The 23,747-nt window shown below is 39.7% G+C and overlaps 1 protein-coding gene across 1 annotated transcript in view; it reads left to right on the top strand.

Annotated features, from left to right (window-relative positions):
• DMD (dystrophin) overlaps positions 1-23,747 on the top strand; it is a 4,179,683-nt gene that overhangs the window by 2,151,137 nt on the left and 2,004,799 nt on the right. Inside the window, exon 44 of the mRNA XM_069757653.1 lies at positions 15,960-16,113. Coding sequence (XP_069613754.1) covers positions 15,960-16,113 — 154 coding nt within the window. The remainder of the gene's footprint in view (positions 1-15,959; positions 16,114-23,747) is intronic.

The following is a 23,747-nucleotide window of genomic DNA, read 5'->3' as shown; positions in this document are numbered from 1 at the left end:
TTGGCTGAGAAATGGCGCTTTTCGCGTCATTGAAACGCGACTTTGGCGCGAAAGTCGCGTACCGCATGGCCGACCCCGCACAGGGGTCGGATCGGGTTTCATGAAACCCGACTTTGCCACAAGTCGGCGACTTTTGAAAATGAACGACCCGTTTCGCTCAACCCTATTCCTGACCATAGCCATGTCCGTTAGTATTGCACACCTTGTGCTTTTTGTTACTCCAGTAATGTTGCAGCTCTGAAATAAGGCAAAGCTGGTGGCAATTAGCATCTTGGCAGCTTCACGCTTGATTTTCTTCAATTCATGGGCTGTTATTTTGCACCTTTTTTGCCCAACACGCTACTTGCGACCCTGTTGGCTATTTGCCATGAATCGCTTGATTGTTCGGTGATCACGCTTCAAAAGTTTGGCAATTTCAAGACTGCTGCATCCCTCTGCAAGACATCTCAAAATTTTGGACTTTTCAGAGCCCATCAAATCTCTCTTCTGACCCATTTTGCCAAAGGAAAGGAAGCTGCCTAATATTTAAGCATACCTTATATAGGGTTTAAATGTAATTAGACAACACCCCTCCTCATTACAGAGATGCACATCACCTGATTTACTTCACCCTCCGTCAGGAACAATGGATCTGACAGGCACAGCTCTTCTTTCATTTCTCCCTTCTCACGAGATTTTCAGGAAAGCCCCTCCCTCTATAGTCTCCTGACTCTAGCTGCTGTGTGAAACCTGATACCACAGTTGGTCTGCAGAGCTTCAGGAAGGAAGATATAGCTGTGCTGGCTTCTCAGGCTCATTGGTCCCAAACACATCACACTTTATAAGGTTGGTATGTAATGTTTTTAGTCATTACTATTGTTTATTTGGCTTGTTTTATGAATGGATAGAGAAAGGTTTGTGGATATTTCATATAAATAAGGCAGATTTTCTTTCAAATGAAAGTGTGCTTCTCAGGCACATTGTTCCCTAAAGCATATTCTCTTTCTTGCTTCAGATTACTTTTATGTTGAGTAAATGGGTTTGTTTTGCACCTGATAATGTGTAGTCTCTTTTATTACATCCCTATGAAGGTCTCTGATCACTTTTAGATCACTGAAATTGAGAAAATTAGATATTCTAGGCATTTTTCTAGCCTGCGCCTGACAGGCACATTGTTCCATTATGAGTTAGTGCGAATATTGTTCCTGACGGAGGGTTAATTGGTAGTTGGCTGAACAGCTTGGAGTAGGACAACATGTAAACAAAGTATCATGTGATCAAAATACAAGTTGTCTAATAATTCTGCACACAGTGTATTCTCATGATATAGATGGTACGGTTTATGTCTTCCCTGTTGATGTACCTTACAATCTACTTCAACCTTTTCTACTATTTCATATGGATCCTGCCACTTCACCAAAAACTTGCTTTCAACTGTCAGTAGTATGGCCAAGACCCCATCTCCTATGTTGAAGTTTCTGATTTTGGCTGCCCTATTATGAACTTGACTTTGGGCCTCTTGGGCCTTCTGCATGTGTTCTCTGACAATAGGTAACGCTTTTTTGATTAATTCTTGAATCTGAATTACGTGTTCAATAACAGTTCTATACAGGGTAGCCTCAGCTTCCCAAGTTCCTTTCACTATGTCCAGCAGACCTTTTGGGTGGCTACTGTACACTAAGTTGAAAGGTGAGTAACCGGTTGAAGCCTTCGGTTCTTCTCTCACGGAGAACATTAAATATGGTGAAAGATAATCCCAATCAAAATAATTTTTTCCGCTACCTTTTTGACATCTGCTTCAGCGTCTAATTGAACCTGTTGACTAGTCCATCCATTTGAGGATGATATACCAAAGCACATATGTGCACCATCTTCAGCATTTGGCTCAACTCCTTGATTGCCTTTGACATATGGGGTGTGCCTCGGTCAGTAAGGATTTCCTTTGGAATCTTCGAGAGAGAAAACTTTTTAAGGTGAACTGCTTCAGGATAGGGCAGGCCATAATCTCCTACAACAAGGATATACTGGTGCCTTATAGCTGATTTTACAATTGACCCCACCAAATGCATCCCAATCCTCTCAATGGGTATTTCAATGATGGGATACATTCTCCTATGTATATTTAAGAGTGTCATCCTTCAATTAAGTCCAACCAAACTTATAATGTGTTTCCTCTACCTCAAGTATTACTGGGGAATCAGGGAGAATTTTGTCTTCTCCAATATGGACCTGCAACGGATAACTTTTCACCCTCTTCACCTGGGCCTATACTGGGACTACCCTCTGCACCCATACCTTTCCCCCATAAATTCCAAAACAAGGAAAAATCGCAGCCCAAGATTAGGTAATGCATAAGAGCTTTTACTACCCCCACTTCATAGTCCTTTATCCTATATGATGTCTCTATTTTCACAAGGGCAACAGGATCCATTTTGATGTCACCATGGATACAAAATTCAAGATTCAAAGAAGCTTTATTGGCAGGACCAAATACACATCAGTTTTGCCAAAGCAAGTGTATAAAGGCAATAGGGATAGAGACTGTGGGGATGTTGGGTAGGAGCTGTAGGGAAGGTGGATGGGGCATATCCAGGGTAGGGGCTATAGTCCATGGCATAGGGGAGGTAGATGGGGGCAGATCCAGCGTGGGGGCTATAGTCCAAGGCATAGGGAAGGTGGATCGGGCAGATCCATTGTGGGGGCTATAGTCCATGGCATCATAGTTCTCTTTCTCGCAGTCTATGACATTCGCTCACATACCGCGCTGCTATCTCCACTGCTCTCTCTTCTTCTCCCAGCAGAATATATGTTTTCTCTTCCTCCTTCAATGTGATGAAGTCTGGGAAGAGATGTGAGAGTCTCCTGAAGTTAGTGTCCCTCACTGCTGAGTATTTGGAGCAGTGTAGCAGGAAGTGGGTTTCGTCCTCTATGGCCTCCTGATCACAGTGTTGGCACAGTCTTTCCTCCCTGGGCTTGTAGTTCTGCCTGTGTCGGCCACATTCGATGGCCAGACTGTGGGCACTGAGTCTATATCGGCTCAGGATCTTGCGATCTCTGGGGTCCGGGAGTTTCTCCAGATATGGGGCCAGTCTGTAGCCTTTCTGTAGACTCCGGTACATGATCAGTTTCTGTGAGCTGATGATATCCTTCTTCCAGTCACTGACATACCTCTCCTCGCCTTCGTCTGCCATCTTCATACACACCATACATATGAACCTGTTGGGTATATGACCCCCAGGTACGATGCTGTCATGAACTAGTGTCATGAGTCTAGTATAGAGGAGAGGAGAGAGGTCTAGTAGGGCAGTGACAGGACAAACATTCAGCCTCATTTTGCACACTTGTGGCTCAGTCTCTAGTCCAGATTTTCCACACAGGAGGGAGTGCAAACAGGAACTGATGTCGGCTGGCATCACATTCCACATGCTCTTGGCCTAATGGACACTGAGACATGACATGACCAAACTCACGACACAACGCTGGACCAGAACAAGTTTTTTAAACATAGATTCTGCACCATAACTGGGAATTTTTCTGGCAATTCCCTTCCACCCCCCTTGCACAGTGGGTCGTTTCTTACTGAGAGTGGGTCGGCGTCTCCCTGCGGGTGACAGTTTGGGGGAAGCATCCTAGAGATTTTACTCTCTAGTGACAAATCTCTCCACCAACTCCATTAGATGATACGCATTCTGCGGGTCACCCAAAGCTGCAGTGTACTGTGCAGTCCCTAGGGGAAAAGATTGATGATCACCCATTACACGATCTGTGTGGGCATGCAGACATCGGATTCCAGCAGTTTCTTTACCAGATACAATGAAACAAATCATTAATTTGGTACAGGGGAGATATGTCCAACTGGTATTCTCAGGCCCAGACCCATCTAGCCCACACTGCGTCCATATGCCCTAGGTGAGCAAGAATCTCAGCTTTCAGTTTGGTATCATTTTGCATGCCTTGCTCACTAAGGTCATGAGAGGCTTTCTTGAGATTCTCCTATCAAGTAGAGCACAAGTACATTCATTTATGCTTCCATGGGAAGCTGCTCCCTTTGGTCTGCCCTTGCAAAGATAGTGAGGAAAGTCTCAACATCATCATCGTGAGTCATTTTTTGCAGGGAGCATTGTGCCACCTTCCAGACACCCCACAACACAGGGCCCCTAGCTGACCTTGTCTCTGAGTGTGCTGCAAATACCTCTTTCAGGAATGCCATCTGACACAGTATTAGGCAAGTGGTCTGCTCTTTGGCTTGGCGCTACTTCTCCAAGGCTCGCTCCTGGGCCTGGATCAGATTTTTAATGACTTTCTTCATTGTGTGGGCTTGCAGCTGCATAGTGTTCAGCAACTGCACTCAGGACCTTAACTGGACACTCACCAGACCGGAGGGTAGATGAACCTTATGGAACCTGACAACTCGCCGCAAATGTTTCTCCCATTTCCAGGAGTCTTCATGAACTTACCAATTCACAGCAACAGCAGTTGGCAATGCTCACTGTCCGGTGAAGCTATTATTTGTCCCACCATTGCCCTTAGCAACCTGCGTTGCCCATATTCTCTACCATATTGTAACATGCTAGGACGTTATAGGGCACCATGGAAGTGACATATGAAGACAGTACATATAGGAAAACGTGGGGGCTTTATTTTCAGAAAAAATGTCATAAACAGTAAAGAAACCAAAAAGCAACAAACATTTGCCCGGCTACACGCTAGCTAATACACCATACCTCTGACTCACATTACCAGGCATGTGTGTGGGGTTTGGCTCTCCAGCACCTCAGCATTTAGCACAGATAACCACTGTGCATATTTTTCTCTTAACCACTCCATATTTGTCCACAGGCTGTGACACTCTGAGGCCATGTGCACACGTTCAGTATTTTTTGTGTTTTTGTCGCTTTTTTTCGCTATAAAAACGTGATAAAAATGCGAAAAAAACGCTTACATATGCCTCCTATTAATTACAGTGTATTCCGCATTTCTAGTGCAAATGTTGCTTTTTTTTCCACAAAAAAATCACATTGCGGAAAAAAAAAAGCAACATGTTCATTAAAAATGCGGAATTGCGGGGATTCCGCACACCTAGGAGTGCATTGTTCTGCTTACTTTCCACATGGGGCTGTGCACACCATGCGGGAAGTAAGCAGATTATGTGCGGTTGGTACCCAGGGTGGAGGAGAGGAGACTCTCCTCCATGGACTGGGCACCATATAATTATTAAAAAAAAAAAAGAATTAAAATAAAAAATAGTCATATACTTACCCTCTGATGGCCCCGGTGTCTTCCCGCCTCTCAGCGGTGCATGCTGCCGCTTCTGTTCCTATAGATGGTCTGTGTAAAGGACCTGCGATGACGTCGCGGTCCTGTGATTGGTCGCGTGACCGCTCACGTGACCATGACGTCATTGAAGATCCTGCACACACACACCATCTATAGGAATGGATGCCGCTGAGGAGATTGGCTGTCTGCAGGGTGAGTATAACCATTTTTTTTTTATTTTTTTTATTATTTTTAAACATTCTATCTTTCACTATAGATGCGGCATATGCTGCATCTATAGTAAAAAGTTGGTCACACTTGTCAAACACTATGTTTGACAAGTGTGACCAACCTGTCAGTCAGTTTTCCAAGCGATGCTACAGATCACTTGGAAAACTTTAGCATTCTGCAAGCTAATTACGCTTGCAAAACGCTAAGAAAACCAGGAAAAAAACACAAAAAAAAATGCGGATTTCTTGCAGAAAATTTCCGGTTTTCTTCAGGAAATTTCTGCAAGAAATCCTGACGTGTGCAGCTTTTTCTTCAGGCCATGTGCACACGTTCAGGTTTTTTCTTGTTTTTTTCGCGTTTTTTCGCGCTAAAAACGCAATAAAAACTCATTAAAAACGCATACATTATGCATTCTATTATTTAGAATGCATTCTGCATGTTTTGTGCACATGGATGCGTTTTTTTCCACGAAAAAAACGCATCGCGGTAAAAAATGAGCATGTTCATTATTTTTGCAGATTTTCTGCGTTTTTCCCGCAATTCTATGCATTTGGGAAAAAACGCACAAAAAACGCACCAAAAACGCATCAAAAACGCGTCAAAATCGCAGTAAAATCGCGGTAAAAACGCATGCTGATTTCTGGCAGAAATGTCCGGTTTTTGTCAGGAAAATTTCTGCAAGAAATCCTAACGTGTGCACATACCCTCAAGGTTTTCTGCATCTGTAATGAGATGACCTCTTCCAGCTGAGTTGGATAAGCCCCCAGGAAAACCAGTACTGGAGCGGGACTGAAAGTGATGAGTCCCACTACTAAATCCTCCTCCTCACTCCAAAAAAATCTGGCCTTAAATTATCATAAATAAAATGGCTCAGCACATGCGCTGGGGCACCGACTAGTACTACCCGATTTTAATATCTTTCTCAGATTAACTTTCTGGGAGAGATATACAACTCTCCTCAGCATATTTCCTGTTGGCTGCCTACATTATTAAGATAGATAGAGAGATAATTATATAGATAGGTAATTGCAGCCTACAATCCAAGGTGCAGGTGCGCCGGACCTACCCTGGACCCAGGTGTCCTTTTGCAAGCAGAATATCCTTGATATCATTCAGTGAACCTTGCCAACAGCGACTGTATGAATAAGACCCTATGAGGATTTAAACGTTAATGTTCTTGTCGCCTCACCATTTTCTCTATCCCTGCACCAATTCCTTATTTGTGAATGGTGTTATTGCTGCATTTATATCTGTACAATAAAGTCCTCACAAGCATCTATCAAGAGTGTGAGGTGATAAAATATCTCTCTCTCTCTCTCTCTCTATATATATATAAAGAAAAAAAATGGAACAGCATCCAGTAATACCTTAATATCGTGCAGAGCTTTCCCAACCAGCAGTCCAAAAGCCTCCAAAGATAGTATCAAAAAAAGAAAAGCAGCACAAAAATAAATAGAAAAAAGTGGACTTTATTGCCTGAATGGTGTGGCAACGTTTCGGATACAAAAGCTTGAACAACTTCAGGCAATAAAGTCCACTTTTTTCTATTTATTTTTGTGCTGCCTTTCTCTTTTTGATAATATATATATATATATATATATATATATGCATATATATATATATATATATATATATATACAGTACAGACCAAAAGTTTGGACACACCTTCTCATTTGAAGATTTTTCTGTATTTTCATGACTGTGAAAATTGTAAATTCACACTGAAGGCACCAAAACCATGAATTAACACATCTGGAATTATATACTTAACAAAAAAGTGTGAAATAACTGAAAATATGTCTTATATTCTAGGTTCTTCAAAGTAGCCACCTTTTGCTTTGATGACTGCTTTGCACACTCTTGGCATTCTCTTGATGAGCTTCAAGAGGTAGTCACCAGAAATGGTCTTCCAACAATCTTGAAGGAGTTCCCAGAGATGCTTAGCACTTGTTGGCGCTTTTACCTTCACTCTGTGGTCCAGCTCACTCCAAACCATCAGGTCATCTGGCGTAGCACCCCATCACTCTCCTTCTTGGTCAAATAGCCCTTACACAGCCTGGGGGTGTGTTTGGGGTCATTGTCCTGTTGAAAAATAAATGATGGTCCAACTAAACGCAAACCGGATGGAATAACATGCCGCTGCACGATGCTGTGGTAGCCATGCTGGTTCAGTATGCCTTCAATTTTGAATAAATCCCCATCAGTGTCACCAGGAAAGCACCCCCACACCATCACACCTCCTCCTCCATGCTTCACAGTGGGAACCAGGCATATAGAGTCCATCCGTTCACCTTTTCTGTGTCGCACAAAGACACGGTGGTTGGAACCAAAGATCTCAAATTTGGACTCATCAGAGCAAAGCACAGATTTCCACTGGTCTAATGTCCATTCCTTGTGTTCTTTAGGCCAAACAAATCTCTTTTGCTTGTTGCCTGTCCTTAACAGTGGTTTCCTAGGAGCTATTTTACCATGAAGGCCTGCTGCACAAAGTCTCCTCTTAACAGTTGTTGTAGAGATGCGTCTGCTGCTAGAACTCTGTGTGCCATTGACCTGGTCTCTAATCTGAGCTGCTGTTAACCTGCGATTTCTGAGGCTGGTGAATCGGATAAACTTATCCTCAGAAACAGAGGTGACTCTTGGTCTTCCTTTCCTGGGGCGGTCCTCATGTGAGCCAGGTTCTTTGTAGCGCTTGATGGTTTTTGCAACTGCACTTGGAAACACTTTCAGTTTTCCCAATTTTTTGGACTGACTGATCTTCATTTCTTAAAGTAATGATGGCCACTCATTTTTCTTTACTTACCTGCTTTTTTTCTTGCCATAATACAAATTCTAACAGTCTAATCAGAAGGACTATCAGCTGTGCATCCACCAGACTTCTGCTCAACACAACTGATGGTCCCAACCCCATTTATAAGGCGAGCAATCCCACTTATTAAACCTGACAGGGCACACCAGTGAAGTGGAAACCATTCATAGTGACTACCTCTTGAAGCTCATCAAGAGAATGCCAAGAGTGTGCAAAGCAGTCATCAAAGCAAAAGGTGGCTACTTTGAAGAACCTAGAAAATAAGACATATCTTCAGTTGCTTCACACTTTTTGTTAAGTATATAATTCCACATGTGTTAATTCATAGTTTTGATGCCTTCAGTGTGAATTTACAATTTTCATAGTCATGAAAATACGGAAAAATCTTTAAATGAGAAGGTGTGTCCAAACTTTGGTCTGTACTGTATATATAAATCTAGATCTAAAAGTCAGGTAGAATGTCTACAATTGGTTGAGTATGCAGGCATAAGATCCCAAAGAGCTCAGGTGATCGTTGCCTAAAATCTATACCTCCTAGCTGAAGGCAACTACAGCATTGCAAGCACAGTCTGAAAGCAAGGGAAAAATAATTAAGCAGTTGGTCCAGGTGCAGCAGCAGCAATTAAATCAGCAGCAGTATCATAGAATCATAGAATATTACGGTTGGAAGGGACCTCCAGGGTCATCGGAATCATTTCTCTTTATTTTCATTCCATTGCTTCTTGTGTTTCCATGTGGAAAAAAGACTAAGGATGATCCCTCTATGTGATGGGGTATGTGACAGAGCAGAAAGAGACACCAGGCCGATAAACAATCCAACAAGATTTATTGGAACAGGGAACTGGGACAACACAAATAAAAGTAATTCTGCAGCGCCCGTAATGAGTCGACAATGAATCCACAGAAAGGGAGTAGATCCAGGGCGCAACCCGGCAATCCGATGCCAGGAAAATAGAAATAGTCCTTGGGTGAATTCAATTAATCCAGCAGATGAGGGACACAACACAGTCCCATGTGGCAGCTTCTAACAATACACAGGGTCACAGGGATCTCGCCTCAGCCTAAGATCCCAGCCCTTTGCAAGTCACCACACAATGACAGTCTTTAGATTCAGTCCTTAAATCTGGTAGGGTGGTGAGACATCACAATTCCATGTGGCAAAATGATCTCCAATCTCCATACATGATACCAGGATCCAGCTGCAGATCCTTGTCCTTCAAAGCACAGAGCATCAACTATCTGAACATGTGGCTTATTGTTCTATCACTCTTGGGATCAGCCCCCTTGTTGAGCAGAGAAACTAACACCACTTAAACATAGCTTCAATGACTAAGTGTGTTCCAGAACCTCTGTCTGCAGTCTGTCTACAGGTATGTGTATTGGAGACGCCCCCTGCAGAGAGGAACAAAGACAAGCATGCCCCCACCAGATACAGGACAAGGAATGCTAATGCAAGTCTGACTACAGTATGGTCCATGTGCACAGGCTGGGGGACACTAGGCTTGCTGTGGTGCATAAAGGTACCTTCACACATAACGATATTGTTAACGATATCGTTGCTATTTGTGACGTAGCAACGATATCGTTAATGAAATCGTTATGTGTGACAGCGACTAACGATCAGGCCCCTGCTGGGAGATCGTTGGTCGCTGAAGAAAGTCCAGAACTTTATTTCGTCGCTGGACTCCCTGGAGACATCGCTGGATCGGCGTGTGTGACACCGATCCAGCGATGTCTTCACTGGTAACCAGGGTAAACATCGGGTAACTAAGCGCAGGGCCGCGCTTAGTAACCCGATGTTTACCCTGGTTACCATCCTAAAAGTAAAAAAAAACAAACACTAGATACTTACCTACAGCCGTCCGTCCTCCAGCGCTGTGCTCTGCTCTCCTCCTGTACTGGCTGTGAGCCAGAAAGCAGAGCGGTGACGTCACCGCTCTGCTTTCCGGCTCCCAGACAGTACAGGAGGAGAGCAGAGAAGCAGAGCGCAGCGCTGGAGGACAGACGGCTGTAGGTAAGTATCTAGTGTTTGTTTTTTTTACTTTTAGGATGGTAACCAGGGTAAACATCGGGTTACTAAGCGCGGCCCTGCGCTTAGTTACCCGATGTTTACCCTGGTTACCGGCATCGTTGGTCGCTGGAGAGCGGTCTGTGTGACAGCTCTCCAGCGACCAAACAGCGACGCTGCAGCGATTCGGATCGTTGTCGGTATCGCTGCAGCGTCGCTAAATGTGAAGGGGCCTTAAGCCTAAAATTCGGCCACCCCTATACAGTGTTCACAAGCAGAAACAGTTGCAGTAGGCCCAGATATACAGTACATGAAGACTAATTTGCAAACATTCTTGTTTACTGATGAGTGTCGAGCAACCCTGGATGGTCCAGATGCATGGAGTAGTGAATGGTTGGTGGAGGGCCACCATGTCCCAACAAGGCTGAGACATCAGCAAGGAGGTGGAGGAGTCATGTTTTGGGCCAGAATCATGGGGAAACAGCTGGTATGGCCCTTTAAGGTTCCTGAAGGTGCGAAAATGACCTTTCCAAAGTATATAGAGTTTCTGACTGACAACTTTCTTCCATGATATAAAAAGCAGAAGCGTGCCTTCAGGAGCAAAATCATCTTCATGCATGACAATGCACCATCTCATGCTGCAAAGAATACCTCTGAGTCATTGGCTGCTATGGGCATAAAAGGAGATAAACTCATGGTGTCGTCACCATCTTCTCCTGACCTCAACCCTATAGAGAACCTTTGGAATATCAAGCAAAAGATCTATGAGGGTGAGAGGCAGTTTACATCAAAACAGCAGCTCTGGGAGGCTATTCTGACTTCATGCAAAAAGAAATACAAGCAGAAACGCTCCAAAAACTCACAAGTTCAATGGATGCAAGAATTGTGAAGGTGATATCAAAGAAGGGGTCCTATGTTAACATGCAACTTGGCCTGTTAGGATATTTTGGAGTTAATTAGCTTTTTTGATCAGTGAATCTGATCTCCTAATGCTGCAAATTCCACAAATGAGCATTTTCAGTTCTTTAAAAAATATCAAATGTTTAGAAATTCTACACTGCCTAATAATTTGGAAAAGTGCATTTTGAGTTTTTATTTTGGAGATTATACTGTTATCTTTGGGAGGTTTCTTCAATAAAATTTGATGTATACTCTAACGAGTGATGACTGTCATTTGCATCGACCATTTAGGAAAATCCGAGAAAAATGTAATTTGCATAATAATTTATATACAATATCTAATATATAATTGCCTAGAATACTACTTCCTGCAATTTGTGCCAACTTCCGTGGCTTTGTCCGGAGCTAATGTCCAGAGCTAATGTCCGGAGCTAATGTCCGGAGCTAATGTCCGGAGATTAATTGCCTAGAATACTACTTCCTGCAATTTGTGCCAACTTCCGTGGCTTTGTCCAGAGCTAATGTCCGGAGCTAATGTCCGGAGCTAATGTCCGGAGCTAATGTCCGGAGATAAGTGACGTCAACAGTGTCCAGTGTCTGATTGGTTGCCGCCTGCTGCGAGCGACCAATCAGAAACGTGTCGTACTGTGACATGCTCCGCCCGCCATTTTGGTGTGATTTTTGAATTTTTACCTCACAGCAAGTTTCTATTGCGTGGAGGCGGGCCCAGTGACGTTGCTCTTCAAGCTCCTGCCGAATTTCGTCAAAAAAATGATAATACCATTTACCAAAACTATATATATTTAGTTGTGAAGTGGTTCAGTGACATTTTCACACCAATTTTGAACTTTTGTTTGGTGTTTTCTCCATATACTGCCTATTATTCACTGACTGTTATACTGAGAGACTGCCGTTTATTAACCTCTTCTTTGCCACATTGGGTATATTGCTCTATTATTTGCCACATAAGGACATTGTCCATTATTGCCCAGCAATTTCTCTGCAATATAACCTGCCTATTTATTAATATCTGCATTCCTGCAAAGAACTATTGCCTATTATTAACTGGCTATTTTCCTACTACCTGACACTGCCTCTTATTAACCTGTTGTTTGCCACCACCACGCTTAAAGCTGTTTAGCTTAGCCAACATGAGCTCTAATAGTAAGGATACTAATGACACAGAGCCCAAAGCTGCTGATGGCGCACGTAAGATTAGGTCTGATAGAAAGTATACTAATAATGCAGAGCAAAAAGACGCCGATGCTAAGAGCCTTTCCACATAATAATGAAATATTTTAAAATGTCATAGAACATACCAATATACATAGTTATTGATACATATTATTTATTATTTACATTATTGTTCTTAAGCAAAGAACCGTTGTTGTGGCATTTGCCACAACACGCAAAGTTGTCGTCTGATGTCTTTCATCCCTCCCCTCATAAGCATGTTTATGGATCCTGTGTAACAGTACCTTAAATAACAAGAATTGTCAAGAGGTGGTGAGTGCAGCCATTTTTTGTTCTTTCTTACTATTATTTATTAATTGTATTATTCTTACATTTGAATAAATAAAGTATATATGGATTCTAGACTCCCGATTCTTTAGAATCGGGCTGCCATCTAGTATATAATAATAATATAATTTATAATAATAATAATATATAATTTATATATAATATATATATATATATATATATATATATATATATATATATATATATATATATATACATATATATATATATATATACAGTATATTTGAATAGTTAAATTTTAAAAATTACAAAAAGGAAAATGGTCTGTTGCAATACTTTGGGCACCCTGCATGGTTGGGCACCCCCTTTGAAAGTATCATAGCTTGTAAACACTTTTTGTAGCCAGCCAAGAATATTTCACTTCTTCTTTGAGGGATTTTCATCCATTCTTCCTTGGGAAATTCTTCCAGTTCTGTGAGATTCCTGGGTTGTGTTGCATACACTGCTATTTTGAGGTCTAGCCACAGACTTTCATTGATGTTCAGATCAGGGGACTGTGAGGGTCATTTTGAAACCTTCAGGTAGTCTATTGTGGATTTCGATGTGTGTTTAGGATCATTATGCATTTGTAGAGCCCATCCTCGTTTCAATTTCAGCTTTTTTGTGGATGGTGTTATGTTTGCATCAATAATTTGTTTAAATTTTATTGAATCCTTTCTTCTCTCTACCCATGAAATGTTCCTTGTACCATTGGCTGCAACACAACCCTAAAGAATAATTGATTCACCCCCATGCTTAATGGTTGACAAGATGTTGTTTTCCTGAAATTCTGTGCCCTTTTTCCTCCACGCACACCTTTGATCATTGTAGCAAAGAGTTCTATTTTAACCTCATTAGTCCACAGTAATTGTTTCTAAAATGCATCAGGCTTGTTTACATGTTCTTTTGCATACTTCTGACTCTGAATTTTATGGCGAGGATGCAGAAGAGGTGTTCTTCCAATGACTTTTCCATGAATGCCATATTTTTACAGATTTTACTGATTGATAGAATAATGTAACACAACTCCAGAGTCTTCTAAAACTTTCTGAAGGTCTTCTGCAGTCAAATGGGGGTTCTGTTTTGCCTCTGCAACAATGGTACGAGTAGCTCTCCTTGCTTTGTCTTCCCGACCTTAACTGTTCCTTTTAACTGCCATTTCTTAATTACATTTCAAACTTAGGAAAGGGCAACTTGAAATTGCTTTGCTACCTTCTTACAGCCTTCTTCTGTTTTGTGAGCCTCCATCATTTTAATTTTCAGAGTGCTAGTCAGCTGCTTAGAAGAATCCATGGCTGCTGTTTTTTGGCACACAGTTAGAGTAGGCTGGGTTTTTATAAAGCTGGTAAAATGCATCACCTCTCATTTCTAGTGATAATAGGGAACAAATCATAACCCTTACAGGCTAATTAAGCTCTGAAACCTTAGTCAAAGTTATCTGAGCAAACAAATCTCCAAGGGTGGCTAAACTTTTGCAGCTCCATAAACTTTTGCATTGGCTCATTTTCATTTTTGCAATTTTTAAAATAAAAAAAAATTGACGATATATATTTTTTGACCTAAAATACAAAGGAAATGTGTCATCTTTAACTTTAGGCCTTTTGAAACTATTTAATCTTCAATTTTCTTAACTGTTCACAATAACAGTAATTTTGACCAGGTGTGCTCAAACTATTACATGCTACTGTATTTTAGTATGCTGTACACGCCTCAGATAGTAAAACCATTTAACGTTTTTTGCAGCCCTTGGAATCAGCTTAATCTCATAATATCTCCCTTGAATCAGTAGACATTGTACATGCCTAGCACTGGACTGTGGCTCATGTTGTTGCACACCACAAGCATGTCTACTGCCTGGATTTTACATAAGATGATATTCATATTCATAACATGATAATTTTGGTCCTGATTAGGCTATCTTATTGTCACACATCCAGAACCTGTACTCCAATACAATGGGTTTTCTTTTTTCTTTTACAAGTGGTTCAAACAGCTTTATTTAATTTCTCATACAAAGATAAATCACACTTCAAATTAGCCATTTTACTATATTTTTCATTACTATGTTTGGCAGGCTCATGCCAAAATACATTAGTTAGTTGCTGTATTCACTTATGTTCATCCTGAATCTTCATTTTTATTTTCTACCAGATCTCATCTGAGTCTTTGCTTGCTTGGCTTTGACAGCCCTACGGGACTTTTATTAGCTATACAAGAGGTTATTGATTAAATACTTTAATTACCAAATACTGGTGACTACAGATAATGTGTTCATTAAAAGTGTTTTCTCAACTTCTTCTTAGGATGTGGTCTTCTCTACAGGTTCCCAGCTTCCTGCTTCTTGGGGGGAGGTTAATTTCTGTTTATTTGACAGTTGTGACCAATAGCATCAAACTGTGCACACTCCGATTCTGCATATCCGAGCAGTTTTGCCTCTGTAGCATTGGAGGAGCTCAGTAAAATTGAATCGAATTGCATCAAGTCTTTTGGCCAGTTTCAGGACAATGCTTGCAAGCTCCATTGAAGGCTTATAAGTCTATATGTGGTGGCGCAAGTTCTAGGCAAGTAGCACAATGCATACAAATTATTTACACTAGATCTTGTAAGTGCTGTTCTGTAACTGGTTACTTAATCAACATGTCGAAAACAACAAAATAAAATAATAATTTTTATTATTAAGTATATTGCAAAATGTATATATTTTACAAATACTTTGCCATTTTAACCATTTCCCATGATGAGTATATCCCTTTACTCCTGCTCTTAGAAAATTGTTTATTGCTAATAGTAGCCCATCAGATTTTACCCACCAAGATTTCGTGTAGTTTAGAAAATTCAAACCATGATTCTAATATTTGATTTAATTATTTCAATTGTTTATCTATTTATTTGTATTCAGTTATTTTATGGAACATATTTCTTTTTATTACAACAGTTTGTATATTCCTAGTTTTTATGCAGACCATTGTGTTATTTATTTGCAAGTATATTAACTGTAGTAACTGATATATTCATTGACAGCTGTAGGTGTCGAAACAAGCAGAAATGTGACACTGTAAGGGGCACATGCACATCATCAGGGGATTTCTTAATGTAATTGCAATGGTTTACAAGTGGGATATGGCTTTGAAAAGCACTCCATTGTCATGGTTGCTTATACTTTTTTGCAAATATTTGTTTTTAACATTTTCAGTTTTTTAAATTACCAATAAATTGCAGTTACACTTTGATTTAAACATTGACCATTGTCCTTCTCAGAAAATTTGATATATCCCTGAGGAAGTGGATGAAACTTCAGGAGGACATGAATATTTTCGACCATTGGTTAAGTGAAGCTGAGACAGTTCTTGCTGATCATCAAGGTGAAAAACGAGATTTGGAAATGGCTAAACAACACCAACAGAGGGTAAAGGTAGGAATGACAAAAAAGAGCCATTGCTATATATTCAATTCATTTTTTCTACATTGAACAAAGTAAATGTCTTTATCAGTAATATGACATGAGTTTGATATCTTTAAACTATGCATAGTCATGAAAAGGCAAAGAGAATTATTGCTGTTTGATTTGTATGCTTTGCTTATTAATTGGTATGGGAATAGTGAAGAGTGGTTATGAAAAGTGCCAAACAGGTGTGTTTCATAGCAAGCTTAATACTTGTTTACAATCTCACATTTCCATTTTCTGTCCTAAGTAACAAAACTAAATGCGTTAGACTCAACTGTGATTGCATAATAGGCACACTAATAAATGTGTTGACATCCATCAGGTAGGAAGCATGTAGAGCAATTGTGAAGCACTGTGGAGATTTAATCCTAAAATAAAAAAGATACAGGTTTTGCTGTCTATGTGTATTGCCTGTTCACACTATTGAAAATACAAAGATTTTGTGTTTTGGGAATCAGTTTGACGTTATTTGTTATGCTTAATAATCTTGATGCTTAAGATGATTTTGTTTATATTTAAATTTGACTGTTTTGAAAGCCAAATACCTAGTAATAGGATTATCAACGTACTAATCTACATAATGATTTTGTGTTATATAGAGGTTGGTTTTAAAATGCAGGAAAAGATTTATTAAGCTAAGTGTACCATATTTATTTATTTATTACTAGCTGAAGAGCCCGACATTGCAAGGGCATAGTAACTAACTGTGGTTAATTATAATAAATTATAATGATTATCCTCCATCCCATAGTCTTGTGCCCATATACCCATCATACACATTCTCCATCCCAAAGTCCTGTGCCCATATACCCATCAGATATATCATTCATCCCATAGTCCCGTACCCATATACCCATCATACATATCCTCTATCCCATAGTTCCACGCCCATATACCCATTATGACATCATCATCGTTGCCATGGTAACTTATCATGACATCTTTGTCACCTTGGCAACCATTATGACATCACCATTGCAAAATATTATGACATTATCGTCGCCATGGCAACCATTATGACACCATCTTCGCCATGGCAACCTTTATGACACCATCATCGCCATGGCAACCATTATGACATCATCGTCGACACACACAGATACATTTGTTTTTATATATATAGATGGGTTTTCATTCGTTTTTGTGCTTCTTCAACAGATGACATAGGTTAGAATAAAGGGGGTAGAGTTGGCCAGAAATGTCAAAATATTCACCACAATTATTAAATGGCATAAGCCACCGTAATTAATTTGGTGTTTTAAGACTGTTTAGTCTAGGATCATGATGTCTAATAACATGATCGCTTCAGTAATATCCATTATCATGTTTGTTACAAATCGAAATAATTTATGAGTGCCCCATAATTTATGGCCCCAATTCATCAACTCGATTTTGCCAGAATTATGGCAGAAATCACTTTGAAAAGTTGCTAAATTTTTATAAAATGGGGGGTTGCTCACAAAATTTGTGACTTTTTGCTTTCTCACACCAGTTTCACTCAGCTCCACCAAAACAGATAGAGTAGAGGCAGGACTGGGGCAGAATGGGGGCATGATGCAACATAGTGTCTAATTCATGAGGAGCAGCGGTGTTCCTTACACCAGAAATCTTACTCCTTTCACAGACTGGAGTAAGATTTGTGATGAGGTATATTGTGGTACACAACACTTTTCTAGCATGCCTGATTCATTATGAGGCGTATGCCTCTTAATGATTAAAGCACCTCTGATTCCAGCCCACCCCCTCATCAATACCAGCTTTGATAATGTCAATCTTGATGAATCTAGGCTTTAATGTGAGCCTAAATGCAAAATATATAAGCCCATCAATATCATGAATCTTTAAGTGTATTGGTCTTCTAATATGTGCCAAAGGGCCCGGGTGTGTCTGCACCTTCTGCTCCATCTATAGTTATTCCCTGCTGTGTAATATACATTTAATTTACTAATTAGCAGTATATTATAGACAACTAAGCTATTCTTATTTGTGGCTGCAGGACGCAACATGTTATATTATAAATCTGTCTATGCGGTTAATTTGAAATACTTTATCATAAAAATGAAGCTCTTCTTGGTATAAAGCTATATAAAGAAATCATTAAGCACAAAAATAGATTGATTATTCAATAACATATTAAAACAATTGAATAGTCTGGTGTGCAAGTTATCATGGCGTCTCACCATGGCATTATTGAGACAGTATTTTTCCGTTGTCAATAAAAAAAATTCAGATGTGCTTTTTAACTATCAGTCTTGCAGTTTATCTCTAAACATTTTGAAAAAATCCAGTATTCTAAGCATTTAATATTCTTGTTTTTTTTGTCTTATTGTTTAATACTACTTTCCAATTGTTATACAGCTATTTGCTTGATAGTGCATATTGTTTTTATTCCTATGGGTGCCGTAAGTTTAGTGTTATTCCCATTCGCTAGTGGCGCAGTATCCTGTGTATAGTTTCAGCATTTTGTCCTATATAATGCTATGGCAGTCCGTATATCTGAAGAAAGTCTAAACTGAGAACAATATGTCATATATGTTCACTGTGGATTGCAAATAAATGATCTTTGATCTGCAGTGCCAAGTTCTTCAATATATATTATACATAGAAAACAGGGGCTATGGGGAAATTAAACAGAGACCTTTATTAGGTGTCTTCACTGTCTCCTTATATAGAGGCTTGTTTTGTTTCTTTCCCTATTTGTTTTTCATCACCTTGTGGCAAATCTGGGGTATTTTTATAGAGTGCTGTACTTCACTGATACTTACCTCCTACGGTAATACTTCCAAAGTTGTCCATGTTTTAGCATTTTATAGGTTGTAAAAAATAGTTGTATATTGTTTACGGTTTGTTTTAGATCATTTACTATCTTATATGACGGTTGCATATCAAACATAACACGTTAGGACCACTGCCAGACACAAACAGAAGAGGGCCCTGTAAGAAAAATATAGGGACCCCATGGAGTCCAATAGCTCATCATAATGCACCTCCTGCTTTTGAGGTGGAAATAGGCCCCTTACTTTTTGGACCCTTGTGCACCAATGGTATGTCTGCCTCTAATTAGGATAATTTTACTAGTAAAATTAGCAATGTGACTGCATAAGCCTTGGTAAGAAAATAAAAAAAACCTTTAAAAAAAAAAGAATTCAAGCTTTAGAGCCACATGCAAAATTGCCCAAAATCTGCATTGGGGGAGTGTCGAGCGTCTCTCAATTCACCCATCCACAATAAACTTTCATATTAATTTGACAAGACAGGTATAGTTTTTATTGTTGTACTTTAACCTTTACAGCCATTCCACTACAATCAAAATTGACAGGTTTGATTAAAAGTTTTTTTTTTATAAGGTTGTGCTTTATTCTAACCTAATTCACCCCACAATGTCGGCTCATACTGCAAGAAGTAAGTCGATTCATTGGCATATTATTTTACAGCATCAGCTCAGTTAAGAGCTCTGTTTTTTTTCTGATATTACAAAAAAGATGCACTGACAGATTTTTGATTGGTGGTTATAAGTCGTTAGTATTTTGTGCATTTCCAAATATATTATATGTATGACGTTTTTGGCTATCCTACAATGGCAGGGTTAGTACTAAGAATTAGTCTTCAGCAGTCTTTTTCACTATATTCCTTTGATGTTGACTATAATTTTAAAATATGAGCATCTTACTAGTAGAGATTTGAGTTTGATCCAAGGAATTGGGAACAACTATATTTCTACAACAAATAATGCTTACTTTTCTATTTTCCTTCACGATCTGTTTGTCTTACTGAAATACTTCTGATTCTAGGAACCTTCTGTTGTATGGGATTTATTTTATCTTGATTTCTGGTTATTTCAGACACAACTCCTAGTTTGTGAAAATCTTATATGATGGAATTCGCATGATTACAATACTCGATTGGGTTAAACACTAGACAGAACCCGACTTTACAGCCTTTTATTAGCTGAACAGAATGTTGTTATTTGATCTCACATTATTGCTGACTATATTAAAATTAAAGGAAATCTCTGAAAATGCTTTCACAAGTATGCATATAACCTTGAGATCCAGGCAAGAAATTTTCATTTCAAGACAGCTTTATGAAGTTCAGATAAGCTTAATCCTCCTTTGTCGATTGCATTACTTTAATAAGTCATGTTGTTTGTTTAAATATATTTGAATATTTGCATCTAAACCTCCAGCACTTGTTAATCAATAGTAAAGTGATTTATGCCATGGACGAACCAAGAGGTGGTTTTTAAGCAGCATATTTTTTGGGGGAGGCTAGTTCTTTATTATTAGCTGTTTAACCATTTATAATCAGTTTATCGTTTGGCTGTCAAGTATGCAATAATAAGAGAGTTATAGTAATCTCAACATTTGCATTTTTCAGAAAAATGAAAGCTATGACACCATGTTTACATTTTAAACCATTATTTTGGGGATAATATGTTGCTGATATACAAATGCTATAACATAACAAAACAGAAAGCAACTTCAAACGCAACCCGACTTGTAATTGTGGAACTTTACATGTATGCAATAGCAATATCATTCCTTAAATCAGCTACTAATTTTAAAGGGTTGTCCAAGCTTAACAAGTAACAACCTAACCTCAGGAAAGGTTAATAATTGCTGATTGCTGGGCATTACACCACTGGAACTTACACAAATCGTAAGACCAGGGGCTCTGAAGTTCCTCATTTCAATAGAACAAAGACGACACATGTTCACCATCGTTCCATTTTTTGTCTATTGGACCACCAGAGAAAGTCAAACACTGTACTAAATTATTGCCAGTGGTCCAATAGTCAATGAATGGAGTATTGGTGCTCATGCTGGACCAAATGGATCACTTAACAGCTCTATTTTGGGGTTCATGTGGGATTCAGCAACTGACCTTTAGTGATCAGCAAATTATCATCTATACTGTGAATAGTTGATGACTTGCTAAATTGGAACAATCATTTTAAGAACAACTGATAGTTAAAAAATCTGTTTTCTACCACCAAAGGAAAAAAAAAAAAAAGCTAGACTTTTGAATGTATGCAGCTACATATCCTGTAAATGTACAACAAGCACATCCATTTGTTAATGCTTTAGCAGACAGCAGGTAATACGTGGAGGATTGGGCAGCACTGTGTTCTTCTTTGCTGTGATACAAGAAGGCTGACTTCTCTCAGATGGCACTGTTCCAGTATTTCCACTCCTTTATGCTTCATGCACACTAGTTCATCCAGTCCTCGGCTGCATCCAGTATCTGATTGTTACAAAAAACAGGTACAGATGACACCGAGGGGCAGGAGGACGCTAGAGCACGCTTTGTGTATGGATGAATATTGCAGTCATTTCCTCCTTTCCCGTTATTTATGTCTATGATTGAGTGATAGAATATGTGTTCCCAAGTGACTACTTCACCTTTGATTGATAGGTCACCATAGTATGGAGAATATTTTAGAATTTCCAGGTATTTGGAGTGTATACTGGTTTTTTTTATATTTTCTTGAAAGCTGATTATTTAACCTTGTAAAACTATATAAACTGCATATTGAGATAAGAAGTACCAGAAACACCTCTAGTAACAAATGTATTGTCAAGCCTGCATAGTCAGTTTGTAGTCAACAGAGTACAGGAGACTGAGAAAAGTGTCTTCTGGCAAGACTCCTGAAAATAAGAACTTGTCATGTCTTTTTTCCCCTGAGCCTCTGAAAGGACCAATAAAAATAACATGAATGGTTGATCATTTCTAGCTCCTGACTCCCAGTTTTAGGCAATGCGAGAAACTGGTGCGAATCTCTTTCCTCAATACCTGGTACTTCCGCCGGCACATGGGACCAGAGTAGTGCCGGAGGCAGTGCCGGGTATTGAGGCGAGAGACTCGTGTGAGTTTCTCGAATTGCACTCGCAAGTGTGTCCCCGGCCGTATCTTACATTTACTGACTATATTAATTGAAACAGCTTTAGTGCTAGATTTGTTTTGGTCACTGTTTCCTTTTAAGGATATGCATGGTACACATGTTTTGTTTGGATGACCAAAGATTCCAGATAAAGAATATAGTATGTTTTTACCTAGATATCTATATAAAAAACAGCTAACATAGAAAAAACTCAGAAAAAATACATACCATGAGATACGGCCTTCCCAAAACCCTGTCTGATGACAAATGCACACTTAGCAGGATGCAGCAGGCCTCCACTGATAAAGGCTAGGAGCGGCACAGGTGCAAACTCCTTGATAAAAACAGCCACCCCAACCAAACATTGCAGGGGTTTGCTGCCTAGCAGAAAAAATGCACATTGATATAACTCACATAGGACGCCAGTCACACTGATAGGTGCGGTGCACAGTGTCTGTATGCAACCTGTATGCATATGATAAATACATACACTATATGAGGTATTGGTTTAATATTTTGGCCCACAACCCAATGTCAAGGGTCCCCATAATATTGCGGGTCCTACCACTAATATAAAAAACAGCTGACATAGAAAAAACTCAGAAAAAATACATACCATGAGACACTGTGCACCACACCTATCAGTGTGACTGGCGTCCTATGTGAGTTATATCAATGTGCATTTTTTTTTTGCACTATATTATATCCTTTTCTGCAGGGTGTGGCCAGGCCTCTTTATGTTGGCTAGGTTTTTCTGGGGCATCTGTCACTGTGCGGTGCATTTTATAGTGCTGGGCAGCCCGCCTGTTAATACAAGGGGCGTCATCAATAGGTTGCATACAGACACTGTGCACCGCACCAAGCAGTGTGACTGGTGTCTTATGTGAGTTATATCAATGTGCATTTTTTCTGCTAGGCAGCAAACCCCTGCAATGTTTGGTCGGGGTGGCTGTTTTTATCAAGTAGTTTGCACCTGTGCCGCTCCTAGCCTTTATCAGTGGAGGCCTGCTGCATCCTGTTAAGTGTGCATTTGTCATCAGACAGGGTTTTGGGAAGGCCGTATCTCATGGTATGTATTTTTTCTGAGATTTTTCTATGTTAGCTGTTTTTTATATAGATATCTAGGTAAAAATATACTATATTCTTTATCTGGATTCTGTGGTCATCCAAACAAAACATGTGTACCATGCATATCCTTAAAAGGAAACAATGACCAAAACAAATCTAGCACTAAAGCTGTTTGCATTAATATAGTCAGTAAATGTAAGATACGGCCGGGGACACACTTGCGAGTGCAATTCGAGAAACTCACATGAGTCTCTCGCCTCAATACCCGGCACTGCCTCCGGCACTACTCTGGTCCCAAGTGCCGGCGGAAGTACCAGGTGTTGAGGAAAGAGATTCGCACCAGTTTCTCGCATTGCATTTGTCATCAGACAGGGTTTTGGGAAGGCCGTATCTCATGGTATGTATTTTTTCTAGATATCTATATAACTTTACTTTACTTTTCACTTTATTTGGCATCCAGCTAGTTTGAATGGGACAGGGCAATTTTCATTATTTTCTGTCCTTAAAATGGTAAATTGGAAATGTGGTGGCCTCACCTCTTCTATTTAACCCCAACTACTTTTCTCACCAAGATCCAAAGGATGAAGTGAGAAGAGAGAAATGTTGCCAATTTTAGACTAAATATGGTGTGCGTCATATTGTTGTTGTTTTT

Source organism: Ranitomeya imitator, chromosome 3 (assembly GCF_032444005.1).
Source record: "Ranitomeya imitator isolate aRanImi1 chromosome 3, aRanImi1.pri, whole genome shotgun sequence".
Lineage (NCBI taxonomy): Eukaryota > Metazoa > Chordata > Amphibia > Anura > Dendrobatidae > Ranitomeya > Ranitomeya imitator.
This window is presented reverse-complemented; position numbering and strand designations above follow the sequence as displayed.